The following is a 27,857-nucleotide window of genomic DNA, read 5'->3' as shown; positions in this document are numbered from 1 at the left end:
GATGTATCTCCAGCTCCCCAGGTCTGCTTGTGAAGGGCAAGGGGAGCACAGTAAAGGACATGTAGGGAGCACTCCCGAAACACCTCTCAAGGGAAGGCAGTATACAGTCAGATGACCCAGGTGTCCCATCCCAGCTCTGCCTTCACTCGCTGTGGGACCTGCAGCCTATCACTTAGCCTCTTTGTGCCTCAGTTCCTCACCTACTAAATGGGGCTGCTGTGGGGGGAAATATATGGAAAGTGCCCTGGACAGGCAGCAACAAGGCCCTCGGGAATCCCAGGCGGGGGACACAGCAAGAGCCTCCTCCCCCCCGACTGCTGGCTGTCCCCACTGCCCCCTCCTTTGGAGCTTTGCCTCACACCTTTTTCCCTCCTTTACAGTGACTCAGGGCCTTCTCGCTGCCACTAATTCAGGAGCAACAGCCATGACTGCGTCGTGCCTGCCTGCCTGGGATTATGGTTTCAGGAGAAGAAAAAGATGAACGCCCCTTCTGAAACGAGGACATTGACTAAATGACGTAGTTGAACGCTGGTTTCTTGGAATCATCCTGTGCCAGAGAGAGCTCCTGGTCCAAACTGTACCCCACCCATTTTACACATGGGAGACTGAGGCCTGGGCGGGGCGGGGGCTACGTTTCCTGAGCCACCAGACTCCCAGAGACACAGGAGATCCAGGCAGGGTAATGGTGGGAGCCAGTCAGGATAGACAGGGCCTGGCTGGGCCACGCATTCATCATCTGGTTGCAGGATCATGGGAGATCCAGGGGTCTAGGGGGAGAGGCCTGGAGACACTCCGGGGGAGAGGGGCTTGGGGAAGTAGTTGTTCCCCGATCAATGTGGAAATACTTCATCATTTTCATACCCAGCCACACTCTGCAAGGCCTGGAGGCTTCCTCTCCCCCTCCTCCTCCTCCACGTATGGAGTTCCTTTCTAGGATCTGGCTCCAAGATGCAACCTTTAGATGCATATTCCCTCCAGACCCTCACGACTACCCTGTGAGGGTGGAGGAGGGCGGTATTAGTGAAACGACCATCAGTCACAGAGAAGTGACTTGCCCAAAGTCCACAGCCAATAAGCAGCAGAGCTGGGGGCTGAGCGCAGGACTGCCTGACAGCAAAGCCTGACCTCTTGCTGCTCTAGCTTTTACCTTAGGGCCTCCCTCTCTGGAGCTCTGCCTCCGGATTGCTCCACTAGGCACTGGTGGCCAGGTTCTGCCTCCACATGTCTGGGGAACAAAATCAGCCCTGCCTAACAGCTGACTCCAGATCCCCCCTCAGGGAGGAGACGTATCTGGGGACATCCCCGGCAGAGAGCATGTGATGATCAGCGGTCTGGCAGCCGAGGAAGCAGGGGATGTGGCTGCCTGAGAAAGTCAGAGGGTGTCGGGGGCTGGCCCGGGGTACAAAGAAATGCTGGAGGGTGTCTGCGCTGCTTGGGGCCTGGATTAGGGAGTGTGAGGCAGTAACAGCCTCAGCCATATGAAGAGCAGAGCTATACAAAGTGCAATCTGTGGACCTGGCCTTTCTGGAACTATTTACTATTTCTCAATGGACAGCAACAGGGAAGCTCAGACACACAATAAATGGTTAGAGACTGGTACAGCAATTTAACATTGCTACAGCATCCAAGCGTCTGGCCAGTGGCTTCTGTTTTTCATGCCTTTGTTGTTTTATTTCATTTTTCAATATTGCCGGTGTAGTTTCCACACGTATCAGTCTCCAAGAGGCTGAAACTAAACAGAAAATACTGGCCTTTCACCAGAAAGTCTGAGAAGCCCTGCTTTAGAGGAGCTAACCAGTGACAAGAAGCTGGTACCTGGCCCAATATGCAATTCAACATAGAATAAAGCTGTAACATAAAAGTTTAGCTTTCAAAAGGACACAAATTTTTATGCGTGCTGAAGCAGAAGTCACTTTTTTTAGATCACAGTTTCTCAGCCTCTCGCACCACTGACATTTTGGACTGTAGAAAATACTCTGCTGTGGGGGATATTTAGCAGCATCCCTGGACTCTACCACTAGATGCCAGTACGTCCCCTCCCCAGTTGTGACAACCAAAAGTGTCCCCATTTGCCTCTAGGGGGCAAAATCACCCCTAGTTGAGAACTGCCGGCTTAGATGGTCTGACTCTGTGTAGATGTGTGTGTGTGTGTATCCAGGTGATGTGTGTGTATATGTATGTGTGTGTTATCCCTGGCCCACCTTCCTCACGCACATGGCCAGACATCTATAGTTTGCAACCTCTGGCGTCATTACTCTTAAGGGGTGCCCGTGGGATCTCCCCTCCCTAAAGCTGGCCCACAGAAGAGGCAAAACTATCACGGAGAATGGGTCTAAGGAGGTTGCCATGGGAACCAGGGCTCGCAGAGCTGAAGTCCATGCAGGGGTGAAGCTGCCTTCAATGTCTCCTACCGCCACCTCCAACTCCCAGAGCACCAGGGGCAGTAGACAAGATCAGCAGCTGGACAGAAACCATGGCGTCCAGCCAGAAGTAAGGAGCTCGGTGCCTGAAGCACATCAGACTGAGCTTGAGAGAAGTGGTCTTCGAGAACCTCAAGTCAACACAGTTGGCAAGGAGGCTGGTGGAGCAGAAGCTTTGAATAGGGGATATCAGGGAGCACACAGCTTCTTCAAACCACAGGCGTCTGCACCCCAACCCTGGGAGGATACTGATTCAGAATGACTTGGCAGGTCCTCAGGGTCTGGATTTTTAAAGCTCATCAGATGATTTCGATGCACAGCAAGAGTTGAGACCTCCCTCTGAGTGGATCAGAATCCCCTGGGAAGCTGGAGAAAAATATAGATTTGTGGCAGAAAAAAAAAATTTTTTAAAGGTCTGACAACACCAAGTATTGGTAAGGATGTGGAGCAACTGGAACTCCCCTACACTGCTTGTGAAAATGGAAAATGGTACAACTGCTTTGGAAAGGAGTCTGGCAGTATCTATTGAAGCTTTTAAATATACATACCCTAAAATATACTTCAATAAAACTGTTAAAAAAAACATGCATACGCTGGGGCACCTGGGTGGCTCAGTTGGTTAAGTGTCCAACTTTTGATTTTGTCTCAGGTCATGATCTCAGGGTTGTGGGACTGAGCCCTGCGTTGGGCTCCCCACTCAGCATGGAGTCTGCTCCAAATTCTCTTCCTCTCCCTCTGCCCCTGCCCCAGCTCATGTTCTCTCTAAATAAATAAATAAAATCTTAAAAAAAAAAAAAACTATGCGTACGCTATGGCCCAGCAACTGCACTTGAAGGTATGTATCCAATAGGAATGGGTACACCTGGTTACCAAAAGACACGTTCAGGAATATTCATAGCAGCATTCTCCATAAGAGTCAAAAACTAGAAACAACCTAGAAGTCCATCGACAGTAGAAGAGATGAATAAAGATGGTGGCACATTCATGGAATGGAATACCACACAGCGGTGAAAAAGGATGCACCGTCACTTCACACAACACAACGCATGGGCCTCAAAAACTTGATACTGAGTGACAAAAGCTGGACAGAGAAGGGCACACACATCTAGGCGGAGGAGGGAGGAGGACACAATTTGAGATGAACCGGAGGGGAACGTGCAAGAGACTGACTGTGTTCTATTTCCTAACCAGGGTAGTTAAAGGGTGTTCACTTTTCATCATGCATTATACTATACCTCCATGCTATACCCACGTGTATATTTAATGATTTTAAATAAAAGGGGAAAAGGGGGGTCTCTGTCACTCCCAGCAAAGCTGATTCCGCAGGCTGGGTTGGGGCCTTGGGATGAGCATCTTAAACGTGCCCCCATTTCCACTCCCAGGAGATTCTGATTTCCAAGGTTCTGGGGCCACATGAGCTGAGCACATGTTGGGGTGAGGAGCCCAGATAGCCAGCCCCCAACTGACAGGTCCTGCATCTCAAAGCAAGCTGGGCCAGCACGGGTGTTGAGTGGTGAGTAGCACCCGAGTTAAGAGACAAGCGGACTACCAGAATAGGGGCCGGGCCACACTAGGTCCTCAGTCAAAGCTTGTGCCCTAAAGAATGGCCCTATGGGTTGCTTGCTGTATCAGGAATGGTCGTGGGCTCCAGGAGGGCATTTCTAAAGATGCCCCCGTGGATGCAGGGGAAACTGGAAGGGAGGGTGGGTCGGAGTCCATCGGTCACTGAAATCCCATTGCAGAGGGGCTGGCAGCTCAGTGTGCCCACCCTGGATGCCAGGCCAGGCCAACAGCCCCTTAAGGAAAACAAAAAGGATCGGAGGAAGCAATTAAGAGTCTGTCATCAGAGGGCGCCTGGGTGGCTCAGTCGTTAAGCGTCTGCTTTCGGCTCAGGTGATGATCTCTAGGTCCTGGGATCGAGCCCCACATCAGGCTCCCTGCTCAGCGGGAAGCCTGCTTCTCCCTCTCCCACTCCCCCTGCTTGTGTTCCTTCTCTCGCTGTGTCTCTCTCTGTCAAATAAATAAATAAAATCTTTAAAAAAAAAAAAAGAGTCTGTCATCAGAGAGGCAGGGGGCATCTGCTCAGGCACCTGCCAAGACTGTTCTGTCTCCCCAGAGCCCAGGTGGGGGGACGGGACCCGGGAACCATCAGGCCCACCCTGTGTGTGACAAGCCACAGAAGACAGGGAGCTGTGTCGACGTCATGTCTCTGTATTGGCCAGGACAAGCTGGTGCGGTGTCTCGAACCCACTGGTCATCACGGGGGGGAGGGCTCTACCCCCTCCCCCCACCCCCCCGCCGCAGCCCCTAATTTGTATAACAGGGAGCTCCAAGAGGCTTTCCTGGAGGAAAGATGCTTGGGACGAGGCCTGCAGGATGAGCGGGAGCTAACCAGCCGAGGCCCTCTCCCCCCTCAGGCTAAGGGAGCAGCATGGGCAAGGGTCCTGAGGTGGGACTAAGAGAATAAGTTCCTGAGTGCCCCCACGTGGCCGGTTTTCCTGCACGAACTCAGTTCATCCTCATGATGACGCTCTGACATAGGTGCTATTACTCCCATTTTACAGACGAAGAAACCGAGCCTCAGAGAGGTTAAGCAAGCTGCACAAGGTCACACAGCTCCTAAGTAGCAGAGACTGGATGTGAACCCACTGCACTACACTGCCTCTCATTCAGCTTGTTTTCCCTCAAGGAAGGAAAGGAGGCCAGTGTGGCTGGAGCCCAGAGAGTATGGGGGAGAACCGTGAGGGATGGGAGTGGAGGGCCAGCGGCACCCGGGCCACCGGGGAGGATGATGAACTGGATCCTGGCAGCAGTGGGGAGCCACGGAAGGCAGGAGGAAGTGATATCATCAGATAGGCGTTTTAAAGATGCTGTTCAGCCAGGGTAGAGCTGAAGAGTTGAGCAACACAGAACTATCAAAAAACACCCCCTCAGTTACTCAGCATTTACTGAACACCTCAAGCACCACGATATTCTCTCCAGATGGCGTGGTCCATTTTGGCTCCCCAGTAGATGGCAGGGACATCTCAAATACAAACACATGAACTCTACTGACTGAAGAACATGAGAAAGCGCTTTCTGGCATGCGCCCCAAAGACCCCACTTAAACCTCTGACTCCCTGCAAAGCGCCATCAAACCACTTCCACATTGTTCCACTGCCATTTTGCTTTATTGAAGTCGATTTCATTGAGATCAAGTCTTTCCTAATTAAAATTCATAATGAAGATTTCACTCATCGATCACTTTCTTCGCACATAGCACGCACTACCGATTGTGGACAACCGCCACCAGGGATGTCCCATTCTGGCCCTGACTCCTGTCAACCCCAATTCTCTCAGGTCAGATTTTTGCAGATCTTCGTGTCGGCATGGAGATTTGATTCTCCTGTCAATTTTGAGGTCAATAACTATTCTTACTGTGCACAGTTGTAGCCGATGTCAGTTTTATTTTGTGTTGATTATTTCTACCAGTGATGTTCATGACGGATTAGATCAGAGACAAACGGTTTGTGTTTCTTTCTTAGGAAATCCATGAAAAATTGAAACATGTTTGTGAGCAGAAAAATAAAAGAAGACTAAAGATAGCAAGATCCAGAGACAGGCTGACAGGGAGAGACAGAAAGACAAAGAGACAAAGACAGAGGGAGACCCGTGAATTCCCAGCCACTCAGCAGTCAAAGGGCAATGTCCAAACTGGTGGGCCCTGCCTCCTCTTCAGTCGAAGTCTGGACATTCCCATCTCCTGGCCCAGAAGGCCCTTCCCTTCTTGACATTCAGCTGGGGGCTTGCTCATTCCATTACTCAGGAAAGTTTTACCAAAATAAGAAAAAAAAGAAAGTCACTCAGATTGTGTCCCAGTAGACAGGGCCTCTGGTCAGATACTGGCCAGCTATACCACCCCAGTCCCAGCCCTCAGCCTGGAGTCAGGGAAATCCCAGCAAAAGAACAGCTGACGTGGCAGAGGGAGCGTGGGCACTGAGGCCGGGCAGGCTGGGTTCAAGTTCTAGCTCTCGTCAGTTTCTCCACCTCAGTTCTCAGCTGCCTCATCTGAGAACTGGGGATAAACAGCCAGCTTGCAAGGGTGCATGTGAGGCTGGGGCTCCACGTGGGAAGCACCTAACAGGTCCCTCTGCCCCGATGGCATCTGTGGCCCCCACGCTGCTGGGCTGGCTGAGGATGGCGCAGTCACTCTCAGCGCTGCCTACTGGCAACAGAGCAATGGCCCCATCCTCACCCCGGGGCCTGTGAGGTGAAGAGGATCTGAGCTTGGGGTCCCTCCCGGCTCACCTTCAGGCTGGTGAGTGGCCCTGCTGCAGGGCAGAGCTGGACCCTGTGCTGATTTTGACTGCTTTTCTCTTGCCTGCTGTCTCCAAACCATCACGAGTGGTTGATTGCATGAGGTTAGGTGTTAAAAAAGCCTCTGAGGCTGAGTCAGCAGGAGAGAGCCCAGCAATCAATTAGCAATATCCGCCGCGGCCTTGGGCTGGAGAGCATGTCTTCTTGTTTTCTGCATCTTTAGTTGGTGCAGAGCGAAGACCCAGAGCACAGATGACTGAGATTCAGCTACACCACTGCATGCTGGTGACCTTGGACAAATCCTGTTAACTCCCTGAGCCTCAGTCTTTCACCCGAGAAGTTGGGAGAATTTTGTGATTCATCTCACAGGACTGTTGTGAGAATTAAGTGAAATGGTGTATTTGTAGGTATTAATAAAATCTTATGAATGAATGAGGTTTTTTACTCTCTTATTTCTTAGGTGAGTCAATAGCGAGGTAAAAGTGCTCTGGGCTGGATTGTTTTTGTACTGGGTGACCCAGGCCCGCTGCTTTCTCTGACCCTCGATTTTCCTTATCCATAAAATGGGCCTGTTTCTTACAAAATGTTGAATATACATTTAGCAGGCAACCCAGCGTCCCACTCCTAGGGAATTAGCCCAGAGCAATGGAAATGTGTTCACGTAAAAACTTGCACATGGGTGTTCGTAGCAGCTTTACTCACAGTGGCCTCAAGCTAGAATCCACCCAAATGCCCATGAACAAGAGACTAAAGACACTGAGCTGTACCCACTTCCTGGATACACTCAGCAAGAAAAAAAAGAACAAGGTGCTGACACAACAGCCTGGATTGATCTCAAAACATGTTGAATGTGCTGAACATGGCAGAGACAAAAACTAAATGCTACACAATTCCATTCATACAATACTCCAAAAAAGACAAATCTAAGATATATGGACAAAAAGCAGATCAGTGGTTGCCTGGGTCTGGCAGAAACAGAAGGTGGCAGGAAATACTTGAGAAGGGCACAAGAAAACTTTTGGGGATGATGGGAATGTTCTAATTATACATGGATTATGGTGGTAGTTAAACAGGTGTATATTATCTCTGTCAAAACGGATCAGACTATACACTGAAATGCATGATTTTATTGTGCATAAGTTATACCTTGATGGTTTTTTGGGTTTGGGGGGTTTTGTTTGTTTGATTGTTTGTTTGTTTGTTTTTTCAATACTCCTGAGACAACCTTCTCGCAAACTTTCCAGAGCTGGTCTGTGATGAGATCTCACATAGCAATGGACATGCAGGAACTCTGTCAGACTGGAGAGTACTTTATGAGTCATTATTTCTATGGGTGGTACCGAAAACAAGAGCCCAGCCTGCACATTCTGTTGGGATTCCTTCCCCTGTGATCGTAAGAATGCCGTGGCTCTAGAGCCAGGCTGACTGGGGCTGGAATTCAGCCTCCCACTTTCCCCAATCCACTGTGCAACCTGGGGCAAAGGAGTGGTTTCCCTTCTGGAGTCTCAGCTTCCAGAATAGTCATCTGATTCAAAGTCAGCAAAACTCCCAGCTCTGGGCTGAACACCAGGCATGCGACTGGCCCTCATCAAACGTGGACTTCTCCAGGATACCACTGATGGGGAGACCAGTGCCAAGAAGGGAGAAGCTCCCACGACTCACAACTCTGCAATGGCAGAGGTGGTCAGAACCCCATGCTCTTCCACACCATTCCCCTGGGCTGTGGTCAGTTCCAGACTGGGAAGTGGGGCAGGCCTGTCCTTTGCCTGCATAACAGTTTCTCTGTCGCTAATTACTGTGATTCTTCCATCAGTGACCAGCAGGCCCCCTGCTTTCAGCACAGCGGCTGATGGCTAAATCACCTCGTGCCAGGGTGCTGGGAGAGCTGCCAACCCCACCATGAAACTTCATGCTGGATGCCAGAGCTGCCTCCCCGCCAGCCTGGGGACTCTGCAGGACAGAGGCTTGGTCTGGCCAACCCTGAGCTCCACCTCCTAGAGCAGATGCTGAGCGAACACTCCATGATAGTGAGTGAAAACCGCACCCAGGTCCTGGTGTCCCCAGGTTCTCCTCCCCTCTCCCTGTGCTGAGGCCATGTGGCCTCTCCTGTCCTTCCCTGAGTGGTTCTCCCAGACTTAGCTGGGAAGGGGACAAACACACTTTTACATTATCATATAATACTTACTTAAATACACACCTTTGTTGCTCTGTGATTACTCATTTTATGTGCCTAGTTGGTTAGGCTATGGTACCCAGCTGTTTCATCAAACACCAGTCTAGAAGTTGCTGTGAAGGTACTTTTGTAGATATGATTAACACTGACAGTCAGTTGACTTTGGGTGAAACAGATTACTCTCCGTATTGTGGGTGGGCTTTGTCCAATCAGTTGAAGGTCTTAAGAGCAAAGACAGAGGTTCCCCCAAGAAGAAAGAGAATTCTGCTTTAAGACTTCAGAATGGAAACCCTGCTTGAGTTTCTAGCCTACCCAAGCTGCACTACAGATTTCTCCATGCCAGCCCCACAATCACATGAACCAATTCTTTAAACTAAAATCTCTTTATTTCAATAGATAGATACATAGATACATAGATCTCCTACTGGTTCTGGTTCTCTGGGGAACCCTGACTGATAAAACTCTGAGCCCACTCTCCTCATCCAAGTGAATGGAGGTGCCCATAGTGGACATCAATTGTTTCTACCCATCCAACATCCAGACCTCCTTCCGGTAACAACACCCTGATTTTGCTCTGGGTGGGGAGACGCCCTCCTCCACCCTCTGTCCATGTACTCCATGGGGCTGACCTTGCTTCCAAGGGGGTCACAGCCAGGTTTAGCCAATAGGAGCAAGCCATTCTCTAGGCCACAGAGACTGGCTAAGGAACAGAATATGTGACCCAATACTGTCCAATAGGACACAGCCCCAGGCTAGAGCTATCTGTACACTCTTTCCCCATCAGAGTGTAAAATAATAGGAGTCTGGGGCAAAACCAGCAGAACAGAGAAAAAGAGGCAAGGAATGGAAAGACCAAGCTGTGATGTCATCCTTTGATCCCCTGGATTCAACTCTTCCTGAAGCTGATGTGAGCCATTTAAGGTCTCTCCCTGGCTTGGGCCAGTTGGGGTTGGGTTTCTGTACTTTATAACCTGGTACCACCTCCTAAAGCAGGCTTGAGAAAGAGCCTGGCTTCTGTTTTGGACACTGGTGTGCAAGCTTGGAAGCAAAGCTGATGAGCAGGGCTACAGAGGAAAGGCTGTGAAGGGAAGGGAGAAGGCGTGGGGGAAGGGACCCACCAGCCGGGCTGCCAGGGGACAGGCTGGAAGAGAGAAGAGTGGATGGCCGGGTGAAAGTGACGCCATGTTGCTCTGTGGGGTGTGATGTAAGCTGCTCCTTGTCTCTCCAGGGAATCTTTAGTAAAGTGACATTTACACTCCCACTCTCAGTGCATGAAAGTCCTGCTATTCCACCTCCACGCGAACACTCAGTATTGTCAGTCTTTTTAATGTCAGCCGTTCTGGTGGGTATCTCCCTGTAGTTTTAATTTCCCCTTCCCTTTGTGAGATGCTGTTGAGCACCTTTTCATATGTTCACTGATCATGGGGATCCCCTTTGTGAAGCACCTACTCAAGTCTCTTGCCCAGTTTGCTACTGGGTTGTCTGGGGTTTTTTTCTTGTTGATTTATAGGAGCTCTTTGTATATTTAGGCTATGAGTCCTTTGGAGACTATATATGCTAAATATGGCTACAGGTTGGGCCCAGAGACAATAGGCTACTCATGGGACTTAGGTTTGTTTGGGATGGGTCCAAGAGAGGTCTTTGGACAAATTATGAAGTTCTTCCAGCTTGGACATTATAGGAATCTCTGACCCTCACATCTAGATTACATGGAGTATTCAAGCGCAGGCCAGGGAGAGCAAAGAAGCAGGAGGGCAGTGGGAAGGAGGAAGACAGAGCCAACAAGTATTTGCCCTATGCCAAGCCCTGTGCCAGATGTGTCACCTGCTTCATCTCACTCCTCCTGCTGCCCCGGCCTTCCCCGAACATGCCAGACTTGTCTGCACCTCAGGGCCATTGTGTGTGCCATTCCCTCTGCCTGGGCAGTTCTTTGCAGAGCTGGCTCCTTCTCCTCATTCAAGTGCATGCTCAAATATCACCTCCCCAGAGAAGTCTTCCCTGAGCACTGCAACTGAGAAAGCATTTCCACCATCTCGGTGACCCGACTCTGCTTCACTGATTTTCATTCCATGACCATTGTTAGAGCGCACATCTACTATCTGCTGACATGGTGCTTGGCTGGCTTGCACACAGAATGTAAGATCCATCCAAGGTACTACTCTGTCTTATTCACCACTATATCCTCAGGGCCTGAGGCAGTGCCTGGCACCTAGCAGCTGCTCAGTAAACATTTGCCAAGTGAATGAACAAACGAGCCTCACAACAACCCTGTCAGGTAAAAGTCAACACCATGCCCATTTCACAGATGAGACTCAGAGAAGCGAGGTAGCTTGTCCAAGGTCTCCGAAAACATGGCGGAGCAGGAGTGGAACCCGGTCCTTCTGACTGCATAGGCTGGCCCTGCCCTCCTGCCCCACTCTTGGTTTTCCTACAGCCCTGGGGGTGGCAGTTCCAGGAAATCAGGACTCTGTCTTAGAACTGGATTTCCTGGCCCCCAGATGAGCTGGGTCAGAGGCGCCAGGGAGAACGGACTACAGCAGGGATGGTGTGGAGGCAGGGACCCTTGCCAAGGTGCCAGTGCACGAACTGGAAAAACTAGGCCCCCCACCGTGGTCAAGCCATCTCCAGAGATGTCCTGAGAGTACCCGAGTCCAAATGCCCCCCACAGAACAGGAACCCTTTTGACAGCAGCCTTGACAGGGAGCTCACTACCTCCTGGAACAGTCCAGTCCAATCTTGCCCTGCTCAAGGGAAGCCAAAGGTGTCAGGGCCTGGCTGGAAGGTCTGGAGGGGGAAGCCCAGCACCTCCAGAATGGGGAACTCAGTGCTGCTGGATCTGTGACAAGAAATTAGGTTAAAGAAGGAATCATCAGCTCATTAACCCGCTCACCAGACTCCACACGCACACAGATCCTGCTTCAGAGCTACACTGCCGACTGTCACTGCCTGGCTGGATCCGGGAGGAGCAGTACAAGTACGATATTTTATTTATGTGTCGTGCATATTTATTAGGAAGAGGTAAATAAATTAGCTGCCTGCCATCTGCAACCACCAGCCTACGGTAAGTTTCTTCCCTCCCTCTGCCGCCTCGGGAGGGGCCATACCAGCAAAGCCCTGGTCCTGGCAAAGAATGGGCTCTTTTCTAGTATGATTTTCTCCAGGGTCGGAGCAGCCCTGGAATTACAATTTTTCAGAGAAAAAGGACATGGGGTACTTTTGTACGCCATTTACCGATAGCTGATCCCCACTAGCCCCCTCAGCAAGCCTGGGAGGTGGGCATATTGTCATCCTCATTTTATAGATGGAGACAAGGAGGCTCAGAGACATTAGGTCACTTGCCTAGGGTCACACAGCAAGTGAGCAGAGAGGCTGAGCTCAAGCCCGGGGAGCGCCAAAGAGTTCCATAGTGTGCAGGGGAGAAAGGCCAGACCAGGAGGTGACTACGTCCCCGGCTCTGGCGCCGGTTGCCCTGGGGCCCACGCTGGTCCCTTAACCCTCCTGACCCCTCTCTATTGGATGGGAAAGTAAAACACAACAGGACAGACTCCACACAGGGCTGTGTGGAGAATCAAATTGCCGCCAATCCTGAGTGGCCTTCAAGCCCACCACCACCAACGCTCCCGACTCCCCTGCTGAAGGGCCCAGACAGACCCCACCCCTGCCCTAGGCCTGCTGTGTGACTCTGGGAACACCAGGGAACTTCTCAGAGCCTCGGTTTTCTCCTCTGTAAAATGGAAAAACAACTGGGCAGGGAAGGACGCAGGCTGTGAGGAAGAGCATCTCACGGGTGTGGAAAGGCTTGTAAAACGCAGGTCTGGTGGGAGGCAGGGAGTGGGCTAGGGTCAAGGACCCTGGGGGAGGAAGGAACCCAGAATGCCAAATGGTGCTACAAAAACCAGAGAGGGGCCGTGACTTGCCCAGGGTCACACAGCAGTCGTGGCCATCACGAGCCTCAGACCGTCAGCCTCCCAGGTCGCGGAGACAGCCCAGAGCACGGAGCCCAGCACCTCCCAAGCTCAGCCTAGATCTGAATCCTTTTATGAAGCATCATAAATCTCCCCGGAATCGCTCCTGCCCAGGCCCACAAGCCCTGCCTCACTGCCTTTGCCTCCCTGCAGGGCCTTTTCATTAAATTAAGTGCAGAATCTGATGCAATTGCTTTTGATTTTCCCCGAGGGGCCACTGACCACCTCCCTCCAGGGAGCTTGCAGGGCCAGAGCTTCTGCGGGGTGCTCACACACCCCTTCATGCAAACACCATAGAGATTTCTAGGTAAAATATTATTTCTTAAGGTGTTTGATTTCGTATCTTCAGAGCTGACGTTAGTAAGCCCCTACTAGGCACAGGCAAAACCTCCTAATAGCCCCAGGAGGCAGAATCAGCCCATTTCACACAGAAAGATAGTTCAGAGCAAAGAGGGGCCCAACGGACCCCCAACTCTGGGGCCCAGTGAGGTGGGGGGGGGACTCCTGATGCGCAGAGCCAGCCTGTCCTAGGGCCACTGCCAGAGGGAACAAGTGTGAGCCGCAGCAAGGATTGAGGTCAGACCTCAAGGAGGTCAGGCAGCAGCCACGGGGCATTCTGGAGCAAGCAAGTTTCACCTCTTGACTTTCTTCATGAAGAGAGAGCAGCAGTAAGAGCAGCTAGTTCAACCAGGCACCTACTGTGTGCCGGGCACTGCGAAGGTTTCCCACAACTCTCAAAAGAGACCCAAACTCCTCCCCTCCACCTGCTGGGCCTGCCGGCCGCACCCCATTCCACTCTCCCGCTCCCGCACCACACTATGGCCACACTGGCCCCCAGTCCTCAAACATGCAGTGTGCCCAGGGCCTTTGCCTCTGCCGGGCCATCCGCCTGGAATCCTCCTCTCCCAGCTCCTCCCTTAACTGGTCCCAGCACACATGTCACCTCCTCCAGAAGGCCCTCCCTGACCGCCCATCACCCTCTTTCACCTCAGCCCCTTTTCTTGTCACAGGGGTAGCACTTTCCCCTGTGGACTCTTATTTATTCTCTTATTTGTTTCTCCACCAGTTCATGGCCTGTCTCCCCCGTTCCATAAGGACAAAGACTATCTCGCTTACTACTATGTCCCAGCATTTAGAACCCTGGCTGGCACGTGGTAGGTCAGAGTTAAACAACCACAGAATGAAAGGAGAAAGGAAGGAATCAAGCTACACAGGGTCTGAATGCCAGGGCCAGGACAAGGGCAGGAGGAAAGCAGCAAATGCCTGGGGTCTGGGCAAGATGATGACAGCCCTCCCGTCCCCACTGGAGGTTGGCTCCCTGCATGGAAGGTGCTGGGGTGGGGGAGGGGCTAGGGGAGGGGGTAGCTTCCCAGAGGGAGTGGGGAAGTCTGGTGGGATACGGAGAAGGGGAAATGGCCTGGAATGTGAGGAACAGCAACACTTCAGGAGATTACACAGCCATTAACAATGACAAGTGTAAGAAATAAATAACATCTGCAGGGGGGGAAAGCCCATGCAGAATTATATCATGGCTGATGACGATCACAGGAAAGCTGAGTCTTACTGCAGCCTCATTTATAACAGCAAAATGCTGGAAACAATCTGGCTACCCAACCGTAGGGGAGCAAGTAAATAAACTCTGCCTGGTACAGACACCCCAGGGGGAATTCTGCAGCTGGTCCTATAAAACCAAGCAAAGAAAAAAAAAAACCCATAAAATGGTATACAGCACATGATCTCAACAAAAATAGACAGTGGGAAAAGAGACTGGAAGGAAATGCAACCCAAACTGTCCCTGGATGGTGCGTTGATGGAGGATGATTTTAATTTTCTTCTTCTTTCTTTCCAAAATGGTCTGCATTTAACAATAACTGCATACTTAATCAGAGAGAAAGTAACCTGATATAAAAGGATACTCTTGGGGCTCCTGGGTGGCTCAGTCGGTTCAGCGTCTAACTCTTGATTTCAGCTCAGATCATGATTTCAGGCCGTGAGATCTAGCCCTGTATCAGGCTCCGCACTGGACATGGAGTCTACTTGAGATTCTCTCGCCCTCTCCCTCAGCCCCTCCCCCTGCTTGTGCTAGCTCTCTCTCTCTCTCTCTCAAATAAATAAAATGAAACCTTTTTTTTTTTTAAAGGATACTCTTTTTAATGACAAGAGGGCAGAAAAATGTGTACTAATGTGCTGTATGGAGAAGGAGGGACATTGCAATGTCTTTTTTTTTTTTTACTGATATTGTTGTGTTTAATTATTTAAAATAGTTTAAACACCCAACAAACACTTTACAAGTGTTATCTTTTTTTAACTGGAAACAGAAAAAGGATGAACCGTAAAACTGGTCAACAGGAGGGCTGAGAAATGAGTCCTAGCTCGGGCACGAAGTGGGGCAAATCTCTTCTCCTCTTTTGGCCTCAGTCTCCCAGTCTGTAAAATGGCATTAACCACCCCCATTGTTACGGTAGAATCCAAGCCTTGATAGAAAAGGGTGCACCCGTGCCCAGCACTTAGTAGATGTTCAGTAAATGTTGCCCTCTGCCCTCTAAGCAAGAGAGGTCCCAGCCCAGGATCCCAGGGTCCTTCCAACTACTATAGTCCAACAGGTGGGCAGGGACTGGTCCTCAAACCCTTTTGATCTTGTACCCCACGTGTATAAAAATGTCCGTGCATTCCTCTGCAATAACACACACATATTATTTATGACTTACCCATGTGTTACCACGTCTATGTATCACTCACATTATAAATATGAGCAAAACTAGAAAAAACTAAAATGTGTTAGAAAACAAATGCTACTAAAGCTCTTAATACTTTTTTTTCCATCTCTTTCCCCAAGAGCCTGTCCTGGGTGAGGCACCCCCACCCCACTCTGGAGACCACCACCTGAGTCTGTGGGCTCCTGGATGGTGGAGACCCCTGAGGTCAGTTGAGAGTAGTTCAGAGGGACATCTGGGGTTTGAGCTGGTTTATCTCTGAAAGAAACAAAACAGCCAAAAGAAAACCACTCAAACCAAAGTCTGGCTCCTTGGGTCTAAGGAACCCTGACCTCCCATGGAACTTGTGCTCTCCCTCTCTCTGGACACAGTCTCCCCGCCTAGAACCTGAGGGAGCTGGACCAAGTGGCTTCTGAGGGAGGGTGCCCTCTGCTGTCCTCAGGCATCATCCCCTTGAGCCCCTTCCCACCCACTTGAGGGAAGCAGCCTCTCCTGGGAAGCCAGGAGGCCACACTGATATACACTCTCCTGGGGCCCAGTCTCACCATAAAATACAGCTGTCCCCATCCTGCCTAGGCAGTCCTAGGGGACTCTTAGGACTCCTGCCAACCACAGCCAACTGCCCACGAACCCCCAGACATAAATCTTGAGGCCCAGTTCCATCAGCACAGAAGGCAAGCAGTAAACTTGAAGCTCCCGGGTCTCTGGCAGTGAAGCTTCCTGGGAGAATTCATCTTCCAGCCTAGGATAAATTATCCTTGCTGGACTAGAGAGGGGAAGCATTTGTTCACACAGTTGAAAAATGGCGAAGGGCACCCCTCCATGGGGTTCCCCAGCTGGGCTGCCAGCTCCCAGGGCTATCTATCCAGGAGCCTCAGCCCCCTACAATCCACCCCTGCCTCTCCCCTAGCTCAGTGAAAGGCACCAGCGTAACGCCCCAGGCCAGGAGGAATCCCAGTCAGGAAACTCTGAGTGTCATCCAGGCCCGGCCCTCCACATCTGTCCACTGTCACCCACGTCCCCCTGCTCTGGGCTTGCACTCTGCACCCTGTGGAACAGACGGGTCACAGGCCAAACCAAAGCCACCATCTAGCCCTGGGACCTTGAACAAGCAAACCAACCTCAAATCTTTTTTCCTCTTTTGTAAAATTACACGAATCCCAAAGGGGAATACAAATCTGAGCAGCCATTTTGGAAAGCCGTGTGGCACTGGGTACTGAGAACCATCAATTTCTCAACTTGGGGTCTTATGTTGCTCCTCAAAAAGTACAAAAATTTTTTTTAAGATTTCATTTATTTATTTGACAGAGAGAGACACAGCAAGAGAGGGAACACAAGCAGGGGGAGCGGGAGAGGTAGAAGCAGGCTTCCTGCTGAGCAGGGAGCCCGATATGGGACTCGATCCCAGGATCCCATCCCGGGACCACAACCTGAGCCGAAGGCAGACGCTCAACCAACGGAGCCACCCAGGTGCCCCAAAAAGTACAAATGTTTTTTGTTTTTTGTTTTTAAGATTTTATTTATTTATTTGACAGAGAGAGACACAGCGAGAGAAGGAACACAAGCAGGGGGAGTGGGAGAGGGAGAAGCAGGCTTCCCGCGGAGCAGGGAGCCTGATGCGGGGCTCGATCCCAGGACCCCGGGATCGTGACCTGAGCCAAAGGCAGACGCTTAACGACTGAGCCACCCAGGCGCCCCCAAAAAGTACAAATGTTTTAATCGCTCCTCTTTAGGGACAACAGATCTTACGATAAAAGAGCAAGGTGCAGAAGGACATGACATTATGCCGCTATTTGTGTAAAAGGAAGGGAAAGGGTATGTATGCACAGTGCTAGGAACGGGTGGTGACGGCGTCCCCTTCCACAGAAGGGGTGGGGACTCAGCAAACGGGAGCAGAGGTTCGAGAAAGACCACGGAGGGGGTCGGAAGTTTTTCATCTGAGCCACGTGACCCTTGTGTTCTCATGCCAGTCTGCCCCTGATAGACAGTTGGTTTCTTTCCTTTTCCCCCCCTCCATTAACACTGCAGCGAATGTTTCTGTCCACAATGCCTTATGCGTCTGTGCTAGATTTTCTTCTGCAGACTAGAAAATATTTAGCATACTTTTACTTAGAAAAGGAATCGCTGGGTCAAAGGGCGTAAGTGCTTTCCAAACTGCCAGATAACTTGTCACACTGCCCCCCTATATGCCTCCCCTTCCTGCAGGTCAGCTTCGGCGGCCCCCATGATCTCACCAACACTAGATGCTACAGATTTTTTTTAACTTCCCCTTAAAATTGATACTGACCTGTTGTTTCTCTGAGGATTTTCCTCATGCTAATAGAATAATCCCCTAAAATGTTGAGGTCGTCTGTCTTCTCCTTCACTTTCTGGCCATTTGTGTATCTTCTAGTAACCTCCTGCTTGAATCCATGACATTGCTTCTAGACTGTGTATTTTTCTTATTGATTTGCAGCAGATCCTCATATATACACTGGGTATTAGTCTTTACCTGTGATGTATGCTGTAAATACTCTCCCTCCTGATCCGTGGCTTGTCTTGGAACCTCGTGAACAGTGCCTTTGGTCATATATAACTTCTACATTTTTATGTAGTCCAATTTTTCAATCCTCTCTTTGATGGCATCTACTTTTGTAGCTTCTATTTCCTCTGATAAGGCTGATAACCTGATCTTGCAGGGTTGTTAGGGGCAGTAGAGACAGCGTGAATAAGGCACCCCGCAGTGCAGAGCAGACCCTCCTAGCATGGTCATTTTGGGGGTCTCCCTGCCTCACCTTGCCTCCCATGCCCCAGCAGCCAGCAGTAGCTTCCTGAACATGCCACCCTCCTGCTTAAAAACCCTTCAGCTGCCTGAAGATGACGAAGTTCAAACTCCTTTAGTGGGTGAGTTCAAGGTCTCAAACACAAACACCACTAAGGCTGAGCAAGTGAGCAAATGCATCGGTGGGGGGACGGGGAGCATGGCAAGTACACCCCCAGCCCACAAGGGACAGCAGAAATGTAAGCCCAGGGCTACCAGATCCTCTGAAGAAAGCTGCAGATCTATTTCTCTATGTCAAATTCCACCCCCCCAACACACACACACACACACACACACACACACACTCAAAATTTAATGACACAACCAATTTCTTTACACCACTGTCAGAGTCAAGCAAGCCCCATTTGTGACCAGGGTGTGGCCATCTCTACCCTCACAATCTGTCCACAGCCAGAATCGTGCCTACCCTCCCCCCCACACACACACACATAGCACAACCAGCCAACAGGCTGGCCACGCTGCACAACTGTGGTCACACCAGGTCCTTCTCAACTCTGTGCTTTTGCACACACTGATCTCTCGGCCTTAAGTGCCCTTCTCTTCCCGGCCACTCACCCTTGCTCTTTAAAACCCCGGTCAGAGGTCAGCACCACTTACCCAATGCCAGATAGAATTCCACACCCCTTCCCTGAGTGCCCCATTGCTTGTGATTCCTGGAACCAGAATTCCAAAGGCAGCAGCCTGGGGTCACAGAAAGAGCCCTTGTTTGGGAGAAAGACATTCCTGGGGTAAAAAAATCCTGCTTTGCCACTTCCTAGCAGTGCATCCTTGGGCAAGTGACTTAACCTCTCTGTGCCTCAGGTTCCCAATTGTGAGATGGAGACAGCAAGACCTACACAGGGTCAGGTTTCCGGGAATATAAGACAAAAGGGTATAAGAGAAGTAGCTGGCATGTAGTAGGGGCTTAATAATTGCAGAATGAAAGAATAAATGAAAAGAAGAATAAGTATCTCCTCAGGATGCTCGAACACACAGGCGAGCCATGTCCTGCTCAGTGAGTAACTGGGCACTGCCCTCACCGTGTCAGTGGCTGCCCCACGAGCGCACCCCACTGCACAACTGGCAAAGCCCTCCCCCATCTGTCACCTCTGGAACCTCACAACAGATCTCCTGGAGGCTGGTAATGCTCCCATTTTATAGAGGAGAAAAGTGAAGCTCAGAAAGGCAAAGCACAAAGGTTTGTTTGGAGAATGGAATGAGGGGCACCTGGGTGGCTCAGTTGGCTAAGCATCTATCTGCCTTCAGCTCAGGTCATGATCTTGGGGTCCTGGGATCGAGCCCCACATCCGAGACTCCCTGCTCTGCCTTTCTCTCTCTCTCGAATAAATAAATAAAATCTTAAAAAAAAAAAAAGAATGGAATGACGCGGGGACTCCACAGCAAGCAGGGAGAGGCTGTTCTGTTCAATGGGGAGCCCCCATGCACACCAGCATCTCAGGCCAAGTCACAGCCTCTCTGAGCCCCAACATCCTCGTCACTAGGCCACTGTGAGCGAAGGATGCGAACATGGTCAGCCCAGGGCCCCTTTCACAGGAGATGCTCAGAAAGGTGTGTTCTTCCCCTTCCTTCCTCTATTTCATGTACCACTCACTTAGTGGGCACCTACTGTATGCTGGCCCATAAGCTGCAGACCAACAGATGGCCTAGACAGGGCTTCTGCCCCTGGAGCTCTGTGTGTAGTAGAGGAGACAGATGAGGAGACAGAGTTATGATCCAAAAGGAAAGGGGCCAGCACAGAAACATGGTGGGAGGTCCTCAATCTGCCATGTTGGGAGGAGGGGAAAAACAGGAACCTGCCCCTTGGCCTGGCCTGGGGTTGGAACCAGAGGAAACAATACTTTGCCAGGTGGAGGAGAGGGTGAAGGAGAGGCACTCCAGGCAGAGTGGCAGCCCGAGCAAAGGCTCGGAGGTGGGGCAGAACAAGGTCTGTGCATGACTAAGGAGGTTAGAAAGGTTACTGCAGCCAGATGGCAAAGGGCCTTGAATACCAGAGGCCTCCAACTCCAAAAGGAACGCTGCTTGACCCTCGGGATCTTCATATGGATTGCTGTTTAACATTCTGGAGTTGGGAGGTGGCATGTAAAACTGTGGGTTTTTAGCTTCTCTAGAAAAATCAGACCTGTGATGCTGAGCCAGAGCTCCTATAAAGTCTATATTCTCTGTCCCCCAGACCCATTTCACTCCCTTCATCCACAAATATTTACTGAGCAACTACTATGTGTCAGGCAATGTACTGGTTACTGGGGATAAAATGGAGAATAAGAAAGACACAGCCACAGCCCTCATGGCACTCGCATACTAGTGAGAGAGGAGGGCAACAAACAAGGATATAACATAAGGTCAGGCACTGCAAAACACTGGAAAGAAAAAGAAAGTTATGGGGCTCAAAAGCTTCCATTTTAGACAGGAGGGTCAGGGAAGGCCTCTCCGAGGAGGAGACAGTTGCATAGATCTAAATGAAGTGAGTGAATCGTGTACCTGTAAGACCAACCCAGCAGAGGGAACAGCAAGTGCAAAGGCCCTGGGGCCTTCTTCACTCATCTTTTGGGTCACTTGCCTTGCCCCTTTAGGCAGGTTAAGTGTGAGACCCCTCCTGTAAGTAATGGAGCACATGACGAATGTATAAACAGATGGAAACCACACCCTGATGCATGTTTCAGATAAAATACCTCTGACCAGTGGGGGGAGAGAGACAGGGCAAATGGAGACAATGAATGGAAGACATGGTACGATTTGTCTCCAATGGGAAACAGGATGATGTTTTTGTTTCCAATGACAAAGAGGCAGAGGAGGCCCATCATACATGGATCATCAAAACTTGAGCACAGGACAGAGAAACCAAGGGTGGGAGCGGGGAAATCCTCATTTCCTTTCTCACCAGCTGCCTCATCTGCCAAGCCCTGCACAGTGGGAGGCAGGAGTGGGGCAAGAGAGACTAAGAATGCTGAAGCTTCTCCAGCCCTGGCTGTTGTTGTTGTTGCCATGTTTTGTTTTTTTTCCCAAGCCACCCTGGTTGCTGCTGCTTTAGAAAACCAACTGCAAAGGAAACACTTTGGTGGGTTTTGCTTGTTTGTCCCCTTCCTAAGCAAAATTCAAGTGTGGATTCCTTGTCCCTTTACCCACAAGGTAGAAGAACCAGAGGGCGTTGCTGTTCTAAAGAAGGAGAGGGGAGGAAAAAACAGACCTACAGTCTTCTACCAACCTTCTGCGCTGGGGTGGGGGAGGCGATTCTGCCAACTGACATCACAGTCCGTGTCGCGGGACATAACTTCCACCACTCAAAGCTTTATTTGCATTTTTAGAGATACAGGGAAACGTTGAAAATCGGCTCCAAGGTTGACATTGCAGTTATTAAAACCAAACAAAAGAACCTTTCCCAAGTCTGGCTGGTTCTTCTTAAATTTATCTGGGCCCCCACTACCTGATTTAAGGCAACGAGCAGATGTTTCACAGCAGGAAGCACATTAGCTCCAGATGCGGCCGCTTTGTTCAAGGCGGGCACACACATGCACTGGCAACCACACACACATTCGTGTGCACGCACACACACACATACACACAGGACTCAGGGCAACGAACATTCGCAAGCTCCCCTTCCAGCGCTTGGCATGCCCGCATGGACCATTTGTAACCTCTGCCTGCTATTCTGGCAGAGAGATGAGCAGCGGGAGTGAGTAGCCAATCAGATCCTGCCCCATCGTCTTCCCGCAGTCTCCTAGGTAACCGGCACAGGGACACATCAGCTAGCTGGGTACCACGGACACACACACACACACACACACACACACACACACACACACACACACACACACACACACACAAATCCATAATTGCAGGAACACCAGATGTGCCTGTCAGAACCCTAGACAGCTCCCGGGAGCGGCGTTCAATGCCTCTGGTCCCCGCCTGTCTGGCAGCCTCAGCCCCTACAGCTTTCCCACCTCCGCTCCTTTACTCATGCCATTCCTCTGCCTGGCGTGCCTCTCCCCACTGCCATCTCCATCACTCAAAACCTTGCTCATGTTCGGAGCCAGCCCATGTCCTTGGTCAAGACTTCCAAAGGTGCCCAACACGGAATAAGATCCACGCTCCTTCTCCTGTGGTGACCTGGCCTTTCATGATCTGCCTCCTCCAGCCTCATTGCTCATTACTCTCCCTCGCTCCTTGCTCTTCCTCCAACAGGTTAAATTGGTCCTCTCCACACTACGCCCTACAGACCAGGGCTTTTCTTGGGACTTGCTATTCCCTCGCCTACTAGCTCTGCCTTCTGCTCTTGGCAGGCCTGAGCCTCCCTGCTCTTTAGTCTCAGCTCAAAAGTCACCTTTCAGAGAGGCTTTCCCTGACACCCTTGGCTACCCTATCTGGAGAAGTTCCCTCCCCTGCGACTCCCCCACAACATTGCCCTCTGCTCTTCTGTTGCCTTCATCTCACTCGTGACTCTAGAACTGTCCCATTCCTACTTATATTTCCTTGTCCCCCGTCTCCCCTCCCTAGAACGTGAAGTCTGTTACAACAAGGTCTTTGCCTCGTTCATGGCCATATCCCCAGCCCCCAGAACAGGGCCCAATAAATATTTGTTGAATGAATAAAAAGTCATTTCCTCCTCACTGCTCCTGTATTTCCCCATCTCTCTAATAAGACGAGATGACTTCTATTAACCCTCCTGGCTCACATTCCAAGAGTCCATTAGAGAGCAGAAAGGACTGGCATAAGGAGGAAAATTAATCAGGCCACACCATGGGAAGGATCTGCCAGTGGAAAGCTGACCTGCCCTGGGCTGCAGCGCCCCCCTCCTCTGAGCAGCCTGCCCACTCAGAATTGTTACTGCCTTCAACTTCACATTCCCCAAGCACTGGGCACCTTGAACTTTTGTTATCTGAGGGTCTGGGGGCAACTCAAAGCTGAGGACTGGCTTTCATTTTTTGGATCCCACACAGGAACCAGCAAGAGCCTGGGGGCGGTGGGGGCACGCGGGGGAGTCCTCTGGAAGCATTTACTGCAGTAAAGAGGGAAAAAAAAATGTGTCACTGTCTAGAGGACCACAGACATCAAGGTGGAATATCATTAGAACACAAGTCACACACACACATACACACACACACACACACACACGCACACACATGCCTGCACACACAAACTCAGAAGCATCATGAAGCTAGAATCAGAGTTCCCCAATCCCAGTGGCAGCCCCTGTCTCTCTTCAACGGACATGACTATGACTTCAGGTTCCAAAAACTGCAGAGTGATCTGGACATGTGTGCTGTGCAAGTGGGTGGGGAGCATAACAGGGAGCATAACCACGCTTTTGGCCAACCTCCTTGGGGAAGGCCAGATGGTGGATTCAAGTAGCCACATGGAAGACACAACCCAATTGGATCCCCCACATCCTAGCTTTGGAGATCCTCAAGGTGGCTGCTCATAACCCAGAAATCCACCCTGAGGCCTGAGCTACTCCACTGACCAATGCACCAGCTCATTTCTCCGAATACGAAGTTAAAGCAGATGTAAAGATCAAGACAGGAAGAGCAGGATTAGCATTTCTTGAGCATTTACTACGTGCTAGGCTTTATTCTAGAATCTGTTAACACTGATTCCTCAAGACCACCCTGCAAGGTTACACTTCCCACTTAATGGATTGGGAAAAAAAAAAAAAAAAAAAAACCCTGAAGCCCAGAAGAATTAAGTAGTATGCCTAAGGTCACAGAGCTGGCAAGTGGAGAGGCCTAAGTCCAGGACATGAGTCTGGTCTTCTTTCCCCAGGGCCTTAAATTATACCACAGAATAAGCAGGTAAGCTGGTTTTATTCAAAACGTCCCTCCCACTGACTCTTCGCTGAGGATGCCAGGTCCACATCCCTGTCTCTGCGTCTCTCTCTGTCACTCTTGGGCTTGACTGACCTCCCACCATGAGCCTCTTATCAAGCTGGACACATATATCAAAGCCTCTCATTTGAGATCCAATGTTCCTGTGGCCCAGAGAAAGCCAGGGATTTTGTCTTTTTAAAATAGTAATTTCCTGCCAGCGCGGGTGGATGCACCAGCCACCCTCTGATTTAGTGCTTGAGCTCAAGGATCAATCTCAAGTAAGATTTTCCAAGGAAAACTCAAATGCTGGGTACTTCCTGGCATTGACGAAGGGAGAAGTGGCCTCCTCTCAAAAGATGTGGCCAGTGGCAGGCAAAATGACTGTAGGTATCCCAAGACCCACATGCCTCATACATGTCACATGTGAGCCTCACTGATACCCGCATGGATCTCAAACATGACACCCACATGCCTCCATGCACACCACACACACACACACACACACACACACACACACACACACACACGGTGGGGAATGCGAATCAGGAGCAAGAGAGCAATATCCTCTGTCCCAAGACATCATAGCTCCCACTTCAGGGCCTGCTCTGGGCTATGTGCCATGCCAAGGCCAAGACCTCATTTCATCCCCCTAGGAACCCCACAGGACAAGCGTTAGGCCCTCCTAACAGATACAGAAAGTGAGCCTCAGAGAGAGGGAATGATCTGTCCAAGATCACAGAGCATGCCTGTGGGTGAGTTGCCCCGTTTTCTAAAGGGCCAAGCTCAGACTGAACGTTGGTCATGGGCACCTGGCTCTGCAAGATTTTCTTCTCAGGGGTACTCCTCCAAGATCTCCTTGTTGGTAGCCTTATCCATCTTCCTCCTCCCTCAACCCCAGGGAAGGAAACCCCGACACCCTCTGGGCCCTATAGCTGTCCCATCAGCACCAACTCAGGTTGGAGGAGAGGAAGGTCTGCCCCTCCGCTGGGCAGAGCTATCAGCCTGCCAGGGACTTGCGGCACCAGCTAAGGCCTGATGAGGGTCTAAACAAGACTCTCCACAAGCTCTGCTTCCAGGTCCTCAGAACCTAGGGCCACAGTGGGGTAGAGTTAACAGACCTGACTTAACCCTGGGGACAGGGCAGGAGGAGCAGGGATGAGTTCTTGCTGTCACCCTCCTCTTCCCCTCCCCCATGCCCCACACAGGAGCTTCTAGCCTTGGCTGGAAATGGATCCTTTCCTATGAACTGAGTCGGGCCCAACCTGGGGGCAGACAGGAAGGGGGGTGCTGGACACCACCAAAATCTTGTTGGTCACGAAGACTTAGGTTCCTATCCCTGCTTTACCACCTACTGGCCGTGTGACCTTGGGCAGGAGGCTTCCTCTCTCCGAGGCTCCGTGTCCTCACCTGTAAAGTGGAAAGAATGACAGCGCCCTCCTGAGGGGGCGGCTGTGAAGGTTAAAAGACGGGAGCAGATGTGAGGCTCCGGGGTGCCCGTAAGTCCGCCATTATGCCCCCCTAAGTGAGCAGAGGGTGGGCGGCTGCCATTCCCACCTCACTCTCTGACTCACAGTTCTAGCAATTCCTAACTAGCACCGAATCCGAACTTTCCTCAGCAGTGGCAGGGCCTGGGCGCGGGTCCTTCCTCCTCCCTCCGCCACCGAGGTTCCGACAACAGGTACTGGGGTGGAGCAGCCCTGGAGGCGCCCGGGCGGAGGGGGCTGCGCCGCAGCGCTGCGGCAGGGCCAGGCCCGGGCCGGGGGCAGTGCGGCCGAATCTACCCCCCACCCCCGCACCCCCTCCCGCCTCCGGCGTCTATGCAACTTTGACGAACTGCAGCCCGTGGGGTCGGCACGGGGCCGCTGCCGGACGTGCGAAGGAAAGTTGGGTCCCGGCGACTGCAGCGTCGGGATCCGAAGTCCCCCGCCGAGAGCACCCGCACATTCCGACCCCCGGCAAACTCGCCGGGAGCCGGGAGGCACGTGGCGGCCGCGCCGGCCAGGGCTCGCTCCGGGAACCGGACTCGCGAGCGGGTCCGGGGCTGCGCCCTCGAGGGTTCAGAGGCTGCGCTCCAGCCTTCCGCGGTCGCCCTGCCCCGGGTCCCACCTCCGCGCGCCCTGCGGAGCGCCCCCGCAGGTTTCCCCGGCCAGGCTCCGCTCCGCACCGCGTGTCCTGCGGTGACCCCCGCAAGCTCCGCGCCTCGGACGCGGCCGCCGGCCCTTCACCTCCCGCGGAGACCCTCAGCCGGCGCCCCCCGGCCAGCTTGGCGCTGGGTCCGCCCTCCGCGCCCCGCGCCGCGCCGGTGCTCACGGGCCTGGGCAGCGGCCGCGTCCTACCTTCGTCCGGCAGCCGCTGCAGGCAGAGCGCGAGGTTCCTCCGCCAGCCCCGCATCCCCGCGGCCGCCCTGCGGCCCGGCCCGGCCTCGCCAGCCCAGCCCCGGCCCCGGCCCCGGCCCCGACCCCGACCCCGCCCCCGCCGGGCTGGGCGGTGCAGCGCAGCGCTGGGGAGGGCCGCGGGCCCGGGGCGCGCCGGGCATGGGCGGCCGCCGAGGGTCGGGGGCCGCCCGGCGCTCCGCTCGGCTCGCGAGCCCGCGGCTGAGAAGCGACGCTCCCCGAGAGCGCGCGCTTTCCCCGGCGCGGGGGGGCGGGGGGGCGGGGCGGCGGGCGGGCGCGGAGAGCCAGGCTGGAGGGGGACCCCGCGGGGCCCGCGCGCTCTCGCCCCACCCCGCTTCCCTCCCACGGCCCCCACCGCCGGCGTTTCCAGGCTCCCCAACCCCTGAGCTCTCCAAGTCACAGCCTAATGACGCTAATCACCGCCAATTAGTCAATGAATGAATGAGTGAAACAATGAATGCGTTAAATAAATGGTGAAGAAGTGAGTGGCTGAGTGAATAATCGGGTGTATACATGAGTGAGAAAATGAGTGACTGAATGAATGAATGAGTTAGTGAATTGATGAATGAGAAAACTAATGACTGACTAAATGGGTGAAGGAATATGTAAATAAGTGACCTGAGGGAATAAATGAATGAACCAGTGAATCAATGAATGAGGGAGTGCACCCTGGCCTCAGGGCCTGTAGGAGGGGTAGGATCCTTCACAGAAGGCCTCACCCTTGCCCTGCGAGGGAGGCCTTTGGGCGGCATCTTGCAGAGGAGACAGGGGAGGCCCAGGGCGGGTGGGGCCTGTCCATGGACACCGGCAAAGGTCAGCAGGAAGGAGGTCGGTCTGTCAGGCTTTGTCTACCGCACACAATCACGGTTGCCTTCCATCTACCTGGCAGCCGTTGAGCTCACCGGGTCTCAGAGATTCTGCAAACAACAGCCAGCAGCCAGGGAAGGGGCACAGGATGGTCTTATCCTCAGAAGTCAGATTTGCTTCCTCCATGGGAATGGGTTGGGGGGGAAGGGGAAGGTGAGTGTGCAGTCCAGACAAAGGAGTACTACACTGTCATGAAAAAGGAGAACATTCTTTGGAAGAAGACAAAATGAGGAACAGTGTTTATAGTATTTGCAGAAAACCGGAGGGAAGGCTCTACATTCATATTTGCTCAAATATGTGGAAAATTATCTCTAGTGGAAACACTGGTCCCTTCCAGAATGGGAATCATGTGGCTAGGGGCAGGTGGGAGAGACTCACTTTTCATTGAATCCCCTTTTGTGCCT

The 27,857-nt window shown here is 52.0% G+C and overlaps 1 protein-coding gene across 1 annotated transcript in view; it reads right to left on the bottom strand.

The window, feature by feature from the left end:
• Nucleotides 1-26,606, bottom strand: part of GRIP2 (glutamate receptor interacting protein 2) — a 97,277-nt gene extending 70,671 nt beyond the window's left edge. The window contains exon 1 of the mRNA XM_027585058.2: nucleotides 26,530-26,606. Coding sequence (XP_027440859.1) covers nucleotides 26,530-26,584 — 55 coding nt within the window. The 5' untranslated portion in view covers nucleotides 26,585-26,606. The remainder of the gene's footprint in view (nucleotides 1-26,529) is intronic.
• Nucleotides 26,607-27,857: the final 1,251 nt, after the last annotated feature.

Source organism: Zalophus californianus, chromosome 1 (genome assembly GCF_009762305.2).
Source record: "Zalophus californianus isolate mZalCal1 chromosome 1, mZalCal1.pri.v2, whole genome shotgun sequence".
In the NCBI taxonomy this organism is placed as follows: Eukaryota; Metazoa; Chordata; class Mammalia; order Carnivora; family Otariidae; genus Zalophus; species Zalophus californianus.
This window is presented reverse-complemented; position numbering and strand designations above follow the sequence as displayed.